The sequence below is a fragment of the Polypterus senegalus genome, chromosome 7 (genome assembly GCF_016835505.1).
Source record: "Polypterus senegalus isolate Bchr_013 chromosome 7, ASM1683550v1, whole genome shotgun sequence".
Taxonomy (NCBI): Eukaryota; Metazoa; Chordata; class Cladistia; order Polypteriformes; family Polypteridae; genus Polypterus; species Polypterus senegalus.
Window position 1 is genome coordinate 33173507 of NC_053160.1, and position 13242 is coordinate 33186748.

Sequence of the window (13242 nt, forward strand, 5' to 3'; positions counted from 1 at the left end):
GGGAGGAAACCCAAGCAGACACGGGGAGAACATGCAGGGTGGACCCAGGAAGCGAGCCCAGGTCTCCTTACTGCGACCCCTGCGGCACCGTGCTGCCCCACATTGGGGTGTTTTTATTCAAAACGATTGCATTTCTTTAAAATGTGACACAGTATTATTTTATTATATAGAGCTCAGCCGACTACAACTAAATACACACAGCTACTCTTTATTGTGTTGTTCCTCATTCTTCATGGACTCCTACTGAAATGAAAAAGCCATACAGGAGAGTTTTAAATTACACTGAACAATGGAATGTGAATAATAGATAGCATTTGTATTTAAAGACTATAAATAATGCTTTTCTTACATGCTTGCACAACACTTAAAGTAGACTGATTGTTGCCTAACCACAAACCAAGCAACGGCACTGTTGTTCTCCATTGGTCAATACACTCAGTAAAATTAAAGAGAAGTAACACAGGTAGTTCAAATTTCAATGGCATTTGTTTGCTTTCACTCAATTTATTATTCAGAAGGTTTACCACCGCAGCAGGATGCATTCAAATACTGTATATCCAGAGTACCAGGTAAACATGAATTATTCTTAATATTATTTGAAATAATTTTGATAAAAGTTCTCCATTTGAGGCGCTGTCAGTGGAGTTTCAAAATCCGATCTTTGCTGTAGTCTTTACAGCTTCCACTTGCCTAAGAACCTTGACGTTTCCCTACTGTCAATTTTGATCTTGTTCGAGCTTTTAGCACTGAGTAATTTGGAGGATGTTAGTCCTATCCGATGGTGCTTTAAAACCAGGTTAAAACTGTGCATTTGTAAATGTTAAACAGTAGAATCATAAAGTAAAGAAAGAAAAAAGAACATAATCCATGATCTAAAAATGTATTATACTAAAAGTCGTGCTGTCATGTGTACAGAGGAACTTGCATGCCAAGCCAACATGCAGCAGTCTTTAGGGCTGTAACAAACGAGAATGTACTAAAATAAAGAACTTGTATTTATAAGAATAGAAAATATAGATCAACTTACCTGATGCACCCCTAATTCCTGTTTCTACTTCTATAGTTGTGCCCCCAGTTTAGGAGCGAGATTTAAATGAATATGAATGTAAGGAAAAAACAGACAGTGATATTTTAAACTACTGTATAAGCCAAAGCAAACTGGATAAATCATTTACTGTTGCTTTAGCACTGTAACAGAATGTCCCAATAACCAAGTAAATTTTAAAGTAAAATGAGACATTTCTGACAAATTTTAGAAGACAAATTTTTAACACGTTCACAATATCTTTACTCTTTTCTGACATTTTTGTGACTGAGCATCAACCCCTTCAACACAGTGACACCAATATAAGTTCAGGTTCAAATAATGGTTTGTATTGGAGGAGTGGCTCCTTTTATGCCAGACCCGGAAGTAGTTCCGGTGTTATGAGACTACCGGCTGGAGGAACTTCCCTAAACTGGGGACGATTTGTCCTTGGAGCTCCCCCTGGTGGCACTGATGGAGCACCAAAGGGCTGCGTCACTGGACTACAACTCCCAACTAGCCCTACAGGCATCCAAGTCAGCACCGTAGTCCAGGAGGACTCCCACCTGATGTCCATGTAAGTAGTCTTCCTCTGTCTTTCCACTACACCGGCCTCCCAGCTGGTTAAGGACCTTGAATCATCCTGGCCAGAAAGCCAATCCATTCTTACTGTCCATTACAATATACTGCATATATATTGTAGATGCCACATGGGCTGGATGGGCATCCCGGCCAGAACAGGGGATGGTTCCTAACAGGCAGGATGGGAGGAGAAACGGATCAGACCTGTAAGGAAGGACCAAAAGTGATGGACGGACACCCCACTGAAAAGAGAAGATGTCCCTGGGGATTTTTTACTCCCCCAGCACACTAGAGGGCAGCAGCCGTGGATATCAGTGTCCAGTGAGAAGCCAGCAGGGCATGCTGGGAGATGTAGTCTGGCAGAGCAGCCCTGCTGGGTTCACTGGGTGCCACAAGAGTGCGCTGCAGGGAGGCAAGCGCCCTGTTAATGGACTTTCACATGACCCGGAAGTGCTTCCATCGGGCAATCGCCCTGGCACCAGAAGTACTCCTGGGTCTGTAATAAAAGGGACCGCACTCCCTTATCCAGGTGAGTTGGAGCTGGGAGGACGTGGAGCAACACTCAGTTGGAGGAGGGCAGTGCAGTGCAGTGTTAGTGAGAGAAGGGCATTGTGGAGAGAGAAAACTTGTGTCTTTGTGCAATTTTGCAACTTTGTAGAAGAAGTAGTTTAATGAACCTTCCATTATTTGAACCTGGGACTCACTGTGTGTTTTGGGGTTTGGAGCTTGCTGACACTCCTTGTTCCATCACAATATATATAATATTATACATATATAATTAAGTAAAGCCTTCTCATTCAGAATAATGAAATTAATTTATTGTATTGTTGGAATGGAAGACTAGCTGGGGATTAGTCTAAACCACTAGCTCCCAAATACAGCTCTGGGAGACTCACTCACGCCGAACATCATTCTCACTTTTAATTGATGCCACTGTTTAGTGAACTGTCCTTTTTTATTCTCTTTCATTCACCTTTTATCCTAAGAAATTCTGCAATATTTGTAGTTCTGCCAAAGCATTAAATGCTTAAGTGGACTTTGCATTTTCTTTTTCATTTACTATTTTATGTAAACTGAGGTGGGCTTCCCGGGGTTTGTTTCCTGCCTTGCGCCCTGTGTTGGCTGGGATTGGCTCCAGCAGACCCCCGTGACCCTGTAGTTAGGATATAGCTGGTGGGATAATGGATGGATGGATGGATGGATTTTATGTAGAGTTTACACTGAATTGTATCAAAATGCAAACAACAATTACTGTTGAATAGGAGTGATTACTTCAGTGACATGTTCACTTGTCTGCTCATTTGTAAAAAATCATTTTTCATCAACAGGCAAGTGAAAATGGCCATGAAATTAATTCTTGCCATTTAGCTGTCAATACTGTTAGTTAAGGTTAGCACATGGATGCAACTAAACTTAATGGTATGCTCAGGGACCTCATTTGTAAAACTTTACGTGGATTTGAGCGTGAGAATATGCACATGCCAGAAAAGCAACACCTTGAACTCTTTGCTATGTTGCTCAAACCATTCCTGAACGAGTTTAACAGTTTGGCAGAGCGCATTATCCTGCTGAAAGAGGCCACTGCCATCAGGGAATACCGCTGCCATGAAGGGGTGTATGTGACCTGCAACACTTTTTAGGTAGGGGGTATGTGTCAAAGTAACATCTCCTTGAATGGCAGGACCCAAGGTTTCCCAGCAGAAAATTGCACAGAGCATAACACTGCCTTTGCAGGCTTGTCTTCTTCCCATAGTGCAACCTGCTGACATCTTTTTCCTAGGTAAATATTGCACACACACCCGCCATCCTCAGACTATGACTGTGTACTGTGTGTTCTGAAACCTTTCTCTCATGTCTAGCATTACATTTTCAGCAGCTCTATAGCAGCTGTTTTGTAGGATCAGACCAGATGGGCTAACCTTCACTTAACTACACACATCAATGAGCCTTGGGCGCCCATGACCCTGCCACCAGTTAACCAGCTGGACCACTTCAGGTGGGTATTAACCTCTGCATACCGGGAACACCCCACAAGACCTGCCGTTTTTCGAGATGCTCTGACCCAGCTGTCTTACGCTTAGCCATTTTGGTTCTTACGCTTAGCCATTTTTCCTGCTTCCAAAACATCACCTTCAAGAAGTGACTGTTCACTTGCTGCCTAATCTTTCCCACCTCTTGACAGGTGCCATTGTTATTCACTTCATCCTGTCAGTGGTTTTAATGTTGTGGCTTATCTGTGTTTGCATGTTACATGGAGACCAGTGACTTACTAGTTGTTAAAGATTGTTATCATCATCATTGTGGTATTCATTTTTTTCCCAAATGTTCTGGTTGCTTAAGTCGTCATTAGTAATGGACTCACTAGTGAGTCTGATAATCATGTAATTGTAGCCTTTTTATCATTCAGTTCTGCTTGTCCTGTTATCTACTCTGGTCTTTGTTGTTTTTAATAGGATACAATTAATGGTAAACTGTACAGAAAAAGGTGAAAAGAGAGTTAAGAACTGAAAAAATGAAAAAAAAAAAACTAAAAAATGTCAAAATGAAAATCTCCCACTACTGCTCTTTTCTAAATTCAGAATAAGAGAAGAAAAAGACCAGCTAATTAAAAAGTGAGATTACAGTAAAATGAATTATGAATTGTGAAAGTGTTTGGAACAAAGATCTGCAACATGAGGGGGTCTAGCTTTTTAGAGAGAACATGGGAACCGCTGATGATACTCTTTGTTTTCAATTCATTAACCAGTTCATAATCCAACTTTTTGTGGAACATAACTTTCTATATAATAGAAATTGCAGAAAAGCATCCTCTCAAAATCATCTTATGATAACTGTTTGCACATTATGTAATGGAAATACAATTCTTTCTGGTCGTATTATTATTCATTTTAAAATGACCTTGCTGTCCGTTTGCATTGTTCTTATCAACAGGATGTTGAAGCCTATTCTGTTACTTCTCGAGCAACTTCACGTTGGGGATCGGAAGTTTCATTAGCTCCCAGACAATACAAGGAAAAAGGTAACTTGTTATTTTAAAATGCTGCATGAATGGCCTGAAAGCTTAGTCAACTTTTGCCTTTAGATTTTCATAACTTATATATGTTAATTTCCTGAGCCTACATATTCTAGGGAGTGTCATGCTAGACCAATGATTAGCCTGGGTTGAAATTCCAGTCTGTCTGTCAGGAGTTTCACAAGATCTAGATAGTGTGACAGATAGGGAGTGCTATCGCTCCCTTGAACCCCTGTCCAAGACTCCAGACACCAAGTCCAAAAGTTGACTTTATTTTCACAGCACAGTGCACAAAGCACCCTCTCCTCCACAATACTCATAAATTCACCAATCACAATCAATAAATAACTCTCCACCACTCCCAGACGCGTTGCCCTCCTACCACCCAGCTCAGCTCCATCTGGGAACTCCCACAATCCTTTTATAGTCCCTGACCCGGAAGTGTTCCATTCCCCAGTTCATGTGATCCTTATCACTTCTGGGTCAGATAAAAAGTCCTTTTCTTCATCCCGGAAGTACGTCACTTCTTCGTCGCTCTGCCTATGACGCACTTCCAGGTTATAGGGCACATATGACTCTCTATTCCTCCCTGCAGCGTCCTCTGTTGGCCCCTGGCGTATCCAGCAGGTTTGTAAGGCAAAACTTCAAGGTCCATGATTCCCTGCTGGCCTCCGGGGCACCTCCATGCTGCAGGGAGAGCTCCATCTGGCGGCCTGGGGGTATTGGCCGTGGTGACAAGCCGGCCATAGACCACAATACATAGATACTTTATTAATCCCAAGGGGAAATTCACATACTCCAGCAGCAGCAAACTGATAAAGAACAATATTAAATTAAAGAGTGATAACAATGAAGGTATAACAGACAATAACAATAATATTAACGTTTACCTCATCCGGGTGGAACTGAAGAGTCGCATAGTGTGGGGTCTCCTCAGTCTGTCAGTGGAGCAGGATGGTGACAGCAGTCTGTCGCTGAAGCTGCTCCTCTGTCTGGAGATGATCCTGTTCAGTAGATGCAGGGGATTTTCCATTACTCACTGTATCTGTGTGTTTTCCCAACATTCCCAAATCATGCGTGTCAGGTCAATTGGCCTGATATACAGTACACTCCTGGTCAAATGTTTTAGAACACCTGAGTTTTTCCATTATTTCTTCAAATTTAATCAGTAGAAATGCAATGAATGACCTAAAATGGTGGAAAGGTAAGTAGTAAACTATAAGAGATTTAAATTTAAAGTTTAGTTTAGCAAAAACTGAAAAAAATGAAATTTCAAAATATTACAAATGGGCCTTCTTCAGGGACCAACTAATAGGTTACAACCTACAGATGTTCTACACCAATTAAAGTAAATTAAGTCTTGCAAGTTGAAGTAAACAATTTGCACAGGTGTCCCAACTTCTGTTGATTACTTAAAAACACTGTGTCTGTCTTAAAGCAGAGCTGGAACAGACCGTGTTAGTATACCCTGTGAAGTACTACTTGGACAATATTACAGTGAAAATGGCAGGAAAAGAGCAATTAACAAATGAAGGTGTTTTATTTAGAGAAAGTGCAAAAAAAATCAAAGTGTCTGTGAGTACAGTGTTGTCCTACACAACCCAAAGCCAAATGGATCCAGAGGAAACTCTGATAGGAAGAGATCTGGCAGACCCAAAGTCACAACCCGATCAGAAGACGAGTTTCTGAGGGTCACCAGCTTGCATGATAGGCGCCTCACAGCACAACATCTTCAAGCACAGCTTAACAGTGATGAAAAAATGGAGTCTCGGTTTCTACTGTCAGATTCTATTGAGGTTTTGGGCAGTGTGACTCCAAACTGGGTTAAGCTGATTTGATACTAGGTGGATGGACATACTCCTGTGATGAGTCGTAGTGTGTCTAAGCCTATCCTGGCTTGATCTAGCCAGGGACAAGATGCCTTTCTATCACAGGACACAATGACTAACATATCCACACTCCACACTCACTCTCACAGGGCCAATTAAGAGACGTCAATCAAACAACTTACACATGTTTGGGAAGTGGGAGGTAACCAGCGTACCTCTAAAAATTCCTTTGTAGAGTATACACACTCAACAACAACATTTATTTAAGGAAGCACATTATTGTACACATAGGGATGGAGGAATAAACAAATCAATAAATAAATAAATAAGCTAACAATAAATTCATAATAACAAATGATAGATGCACATAGGTAATTAAATGTGTCACAAAATATGCCATTTTGTTGATTATTTCTTTATGCATTTATATAATTATTTATTCATTGATTTATTTTGGTGACACTACACACATCATGAAATATATTTCGAAATGAAACCTGTCAAAGTTGACTGGGTGGGCTCAGCCAAGTGCTGTGTTTTAATTGGTAAATCGCTGGTACAGTGGAACTAAATTGTCTGCCAATGAGTGCCCTTCGCAGGGAACCACACGTACACACCCACACACCACACACGCACTAGGACCAATTTGATGTTGCCAATTCTCCTATTGGAAAATGTTATATGAAGCACAAACTGATCTGCAATCTAAATAGTGAGTAAAGGACACGTGGAAAATACTTAATATAACAATTAAAAGTGCATTAATCAGCACGTTGTAAACATCCATCCATCCATTATCCAACCCGCTATATCCTAAATACAGGGTCACTGGGGTCTGCTGGGGCCATTCCCAGCCAACACAGGGCGCAAGGCAGGAAACAAACCCCGGGCAGGGCGCACACACACACCCCAAGGACAATTTAGGATCGCCAAGCAACTAACCTGCATGTCTTTGGACTGTGGGAAGAAACCCACACAGACACGGGGAGAACATGCAAACTCCACGCAAGGAGGACCCGGGAAGTGAACCCGGGTCTCCTTACTGCAAGGCAGCAGCGCTACCCACTGTGCCACCATGCCACCCATCATTGTAAACATATAATCAAGAATTTTAAAGCAACTCGCTAACCATGGTAAGCATTTCATCCAAATTATTATGACTGTTAGCTAACAGCACAAAGAACTACTATAGCCAAAGCCTGCACCTTCCCTTCCTGTCACTGTATGATGATAGACGTAATTAAGGGAGAAGCTCACCAGAAGACCATTCGTGACACAGCACTCTCGGTCACATTGGGCCATATTGGAGTCTACATTTGACCTAACTTGTTCGTCTTTCAAATAGGAGATGAATTCCTGAATACTTGCAGAAAAATCTAATCCAAACTCAGGGAAAACAAACCATAAAGTTACCAGGCCAGTGTACTGAGCCGAAGCTACTGGAGTGTGAGGCACTGGTGCGTTGGTGCTGTTGTCCATGCCTTCATGACACCACTAATGTGTTTTCTATGTGGTCCCCGGCCGGGGCTGGAGGACCAGAGGAGGGCTTGTGCCTCCTCCAGACCGCGAGGGGGCGTCCGCCCTGGTTATGTAGGGGGCCTCGGGTAAAGGGCTTGGAAGCCCAGCCCTGTAGGGACCTGTGGCCACCGCCAGGCGGCGCCCCAGTGCCTGAATATCCCGGGAGCCCAGGGGAAGACGACAGGGGACACCCGGACGGCTTCCGGGTGCGCAGCCGGCACTTCTGACACACAGGGGTGTGGCTACAGGGGAATGCCGGGAAGCGGCTGGAGCCCATCCGGGTTCCTATTTAAGGACTGGAGGCGGCCAGGAGAAAGGCACAAGGACTGTGAGGCCTGGACATTGGGGGAATTGGTGCTGGAGGCACTGGGGTTTGAGAGTGCACGGTAAATTGTAAATATTTGTTAAAAAAACAGTGTGTTGGGTGTAACAACGATGTCCGTCTGTCTGTGTCCGGGCCAGCGTCCACACCTATTAGCAGAACAAAGACTGAACTGAAAAATGCTCATCATAATATGGAGTTTTACTAAATGGTGTCCTAATCAGCGTGTCTAAATCCACTGCAAAACAGCACATTACAGTTTACAGATTACAGATTATTAAAATAACGAGGCTGTACATCCACAAGGTGGTCCTGCTCAAACGTTATAACACACTAGTGAGACCTCATCTGGAGTACTTTGTACAGTTTTGGTCTCCAAGCTACGAAAAGGACAGAGCAGTGCTGGAAAAAGTCCAGAGAAGAGCAACTAAGATGATTCCAGGGTTACAGGGGATGAGTCAGGAGGAAAGGTTAAAAGAGCTGAGTCTAAACAGCTCAGACAAAAGGAGATTAAGAGGAGATATGACTGAAGTGTTTAAAATTATGAAGGGAATTAGCACAGTGGATCAAGACTGTTACTTTAAAATGAGCTCATCAAGAACACGGGGGCACAGTTGTAAACTTGTTAAGGGTAAATTTTGCACAAACGTAATTAAGTTTTTCTTTTCATGGGGAAAAATAAACATATGGAATAAGCTACCAAATTGTGTGGTAGACAGTAGGACTTTAGAGACTTTCTATACTGGACTTGATGTTATTTTAGAAGATTTAAATGGATAGGACTGGAGAGCTTTATTGGCTGAATGCCTGCCAGTTCCCATCTAGATTGTTCTAATATTCCAATGTTTAAGGCTATGGGCCCATTTTATACAGTGACCTACTACATGACCCTAAAGCAGTCATTTAATCTCTTTGAACTCTTAAGGTTTTTAAATCTGATGGTTTCTGTTTAATGTATGAGTTTTTTTTTCTGGATGACTAATAAAACAATTTCATGGCAACATTTCTCTTGAGATGTTTCATGGGAGGTTGTTGCTATGATTGCATGTGGAAGTTTCTTTATGTATAATCTTGTATGTCTCAGTTGGACTTTTATCTGTCATGAGGTTGGGCATGGGGTATTGACATGACTACCACGCTGTGCCAGGTCTTTGTAAAATACTGCATTTACTACCAAAACAAACTACTTTAAAAATGTTAAGTCCTAACAGATTTAACCTAACATTCAAGAGAAACACAAAGCCTGTGATTGTCTTCTTTGTTTTTTTTTTTCAGTCTGTGGAGGCTGTGTCACCAGGAGATGTCTACTAATTATTTTTGGATCACTGATTATGATAGGGTTAATAGCAGCTGCAATTGCTCTTGGTAGCATATATGGAATCCCACCAAGAGACACTGGTAAGATCAACCACTACGTGTGAACTGCACACTCTGACATGAATCATAACATTCATCCATCCATTATCCAACCCGCTATATCCTAACTACAGGGTCACGGGGGTCTGCTGGAGCCAATCCCAGCCAACGCAGGGTGGAAGGCGGGAAACAAACCACAGGCAGGGCGCCAGCCCACCGGCGGGCTGAATCATAACAGCAAGGTAAAAACAAATCAGAAAGTCTGATATTAACAATATTCATAGTAGATGTTTTTAAGTAGCTGAGCTAGATAGAATTATAACATTAACCAAAAGCAGGCTCTGGGAAGTTCTGTAGACTTTTTTGATAGTTTTGTGTGAGAGCCAACTACATGCATGCCTTATATGTGTCTGGCAGATCTCTCATTTGAGAAGAACTCTTCCCAATGCCTGGGCACCACCAAGCTGAAAAGAAACCCCAAATGTTTCCTTGATTTTACCTATAGTTTTATTTTTGTGTCAGAACAACACTGTTGTTACCTAAGAACTTCACTAGTGTTCAAAAGTTTGGAATCACCCAGAAATTTCATTTCCTGGAAAGACAGGTTAAAATGGGCAAAAAACACCAACACTGGACAGTTGATTTTTGGGTGATCCCAACACTGTGCCCATTTCAACCATTAGTCTTTTTTGCCAGTTTCAGATATGGCTTTATCTTTGAAACTCCCCAACCAAGGCCAACATCCTGGAGTCATCTTTTCTCTGTTTCAGATGACGCTGGTATTTAGTGTGTATTTAAAGGAGAAGCCAACTTAGGACTTGTAATGCATTTGTTTCTCAAACTACAGACTCTGATGTACTTATCATCTTATGCAGTTGTGCATCTTGGTCTTCTCTTTCTTCTTCTCTTGTAGTTAGATTGAGTTTTACTGGTTCTCTCAAGACAGTAGTGGACACCTGTGTATGAAATCTTCAGTTTTTGGCACTCTGTTACATGGAATATGTTTCATTTCACAAAACCACTATAGACTGACATGTTTGTGGAGAAAGCCATTCATTTTGGCCATTTTAACCCAAAACTGAACTTTAGGAATGCCACTACCTTGCAGCCCAAGAAAAAATAATTTACTTGCTTCATTGAACAGAAAAACAGGTGTGCTAATACAGTCGTGCTTGAAAGTTTGTGAACCCTTTAGCATTTTCTATATTTCTGCATAAATATGACCTAAAACATCATCAGATTTTCACTCAAGTCCTAAAAGTAGATAAAGAGAAACCAGTTAAACAAATGAGACAAAAATATTATACTTGGTCGTTTATTTATTAAGGAAAATGATCGAATATTACATAGTTGTGAGGGGCAAAAGTATGTGAACCTCTGGGATTAGCAGTTAGTTTGAAGGTGAAATTAGAGTCTGGTGCTTTCAATCAATGGGATGCCAATCAGGTGTCAGTGGGCACCCTGTGTTATTTAAAGAACAGGGATCTATCAAAGTCTGCTCTTCACAACACATGTTTGTGGAAGTGTATCATGGCACGAACAAAGGAGATTTCTGAGGACCTCACAAAAAGAGTTGTTGATGCTCATCAGGGTGGGAAAGGTTACAAAACCATCTCTAAAGAGTTTGGACTCCACCAATCCACAGTCAGACAGACTGTGTACAAATGGAGGAAATTCAAGACCATTGTTACCTTCCCCAGGAGTTGTCGACCAACAAAGATCACTCCAAGAGCAAGGCGTGTAATAGTCGGTGAGGTCACAAAGGACCCCAGGGTAACTTCTAAGCAACTGAAGGCCTCTCTCACATTGGCTAATGTTCATGTTCACGAGTCCACCATCAGGAGAACACTGAACAACAATGGTGTGCATGGCAGGGTTGCAAGGAGAAAGCCACTGCTCTCCAAAAAAAAACATTGTTGCTCGTGTGCAGTTTGCTAAAGATCAGGTGGTCAAACCAGAAGGTTGTTGGAAGAATGTTTTGTGGATGGGTGAGACCAAAATAGAACTTTTTGGTTTAAATGAAAAGCGTTATGTCTGGAGAAAGGAAAACACTGCATGCCAGCATAAGAACCTTATCCCATCTGTGAAACATGGTGGTGGTATTATCGCCAGGACGGCTTGTCTTCATTGATGGAACAATGAATTCTGAATTACAGTATATCACAGAATTCTAAAGGAAAATGTCAGGACATCTGTCCATGAACTGAATCTCAAGAGAAGGTGGGTCATGCAGCAAGACAACGACCCTAAGCAAACGTTTAGTTGCAGTTATTGCTGCAAAGAGGGGGTCACACCAGATACTGAAAGCAAAGGTTCTCATACTTTTGCCACTCACAAATATGTAATATTCGATCATTTTCCTCAATAAATAAATGACCAAGTATAATATTTTTGTCTCATTTGTTTAACTGGTTTCTCTTTATCTACTTTTAGGACTTGAGTGAAAATCTGATGATGTTTTAGGTCATATTTATGCAGAAATAATAGAAAATTCTAAAGGGTTCACAAACTTTCAAGCACCACTGTACATTTACAAAGATTAACCAGTAACTATTTATATAAAATTAATTAAGAGTAATGAAGAAAAATGACCACTAGGATACTAGAGTAAGAGCTGGTGAAAATGGGGCCTTGTAGTCATATGTGAGTAATAAATTATAAATCGTTCATTTCAAGCAGTAACAGAAATTTGCAACAATCTATCACAGATTTAAATCAATTTACTGGTCCCTTGATAAAAATGTGCCAGTTTCTATCAAAAAGCATACAGACTTCTGGGTGATTCCATACATTTGAATGCAAGTGTACATAGGAATAAATTAAAATGAATATCTGACTGCAAAATTTTAAACTGTTTCTCTCAGGGATAGTTCCAGTTCAGAATACAATGTCAAAGGAATGCACAATTAATAATTATTTAAATACAGATGGAAATTATGAATCATAATGGATACAAAAGTCTGCAATGGACTGGCGTCTTGTCCGGGATTTGTTCCTGCCCTGTACTCTATGCTTACTGGGATTTGCTCCAGTGCTTCTCGCCCCTGTGTGTTAGAAAATGACTGACTGAATACAACAGTATGAAGGAGACAGACACCAAATAAGAAAACCGCTTTACCACATCAGGCTTGACTATTCGGTCATTTAGCCCTTAACCTGACTAAGGGGATCGTCTTATTCTGTTTTATATAAATAAACTAGCTGTGTTACCAGGCTTCACTCGGGTTATTTCCTATGACAAGTGGGCCTCGGATATACAGACGTCAGTTATTTATCAGAAGTGCTATGTAACAAATGAAGTACTTTTTTTCTATAATATTTGTTTTTTTTTCTTGGGGCTAATATTATTAGGACACTGGGTCTCCTGACTCTTGGATGTGCTACATACAATTACTGATTGACTTTGGCTTTTGTCAATGGTCACTGCAAAACACAGTTTTACAGGAAACCTTTATGTTTTGAACTGAAATGGGCAATCAGTAGAAATAATCTGGATTTTAATTCCATTTATTTTTGTTTTTCTTCAGTCATATGTTCAAGATTCCATTTTTTCTATCATACCCCAATAGCCAGACAATAAATTTCTAATGCTGAATTG

At 41.0% G+C, this 13242-nt stretch overlaps 1 protein-coding gene across 3 annotated transcripts in view; it reads left to right on the forward strand.

The window, feature by feature from the left end:
* Positions 1 to 493: 493 nt before the first annotated feature.
* The window catches only part of LOC120532120 (low-density lipoprotein receptor class A domain-containing protein 1-like), a 33649-nt gene continuing 20900 nt past the window's right edge, over positions 494 to 13242 (forward strand). For 2 of the 3 annotated variants that reach the window (XM_039758014.1, XM_039758016.1), the window contains exons 1-3: positions 494 to 569; positions 4538 to 4625; positions 9564 to 9686. In XM_039758014.1, the coding sequence (XP_039613948.1) occupies positions 537 to 569; positions 4538 to 4625; positions 9564 to 9686 (244 nt within the window). In that variant the 5' untranslated portion in view covers positions 494 to 536. The remainder of the gene's footprint in view (positions 570 to 4537; positions 4626 to 9563; positions 9687 to 13242) is intronic. The other variant, XM_039758015.1, reaches the window with a different exon arrangement.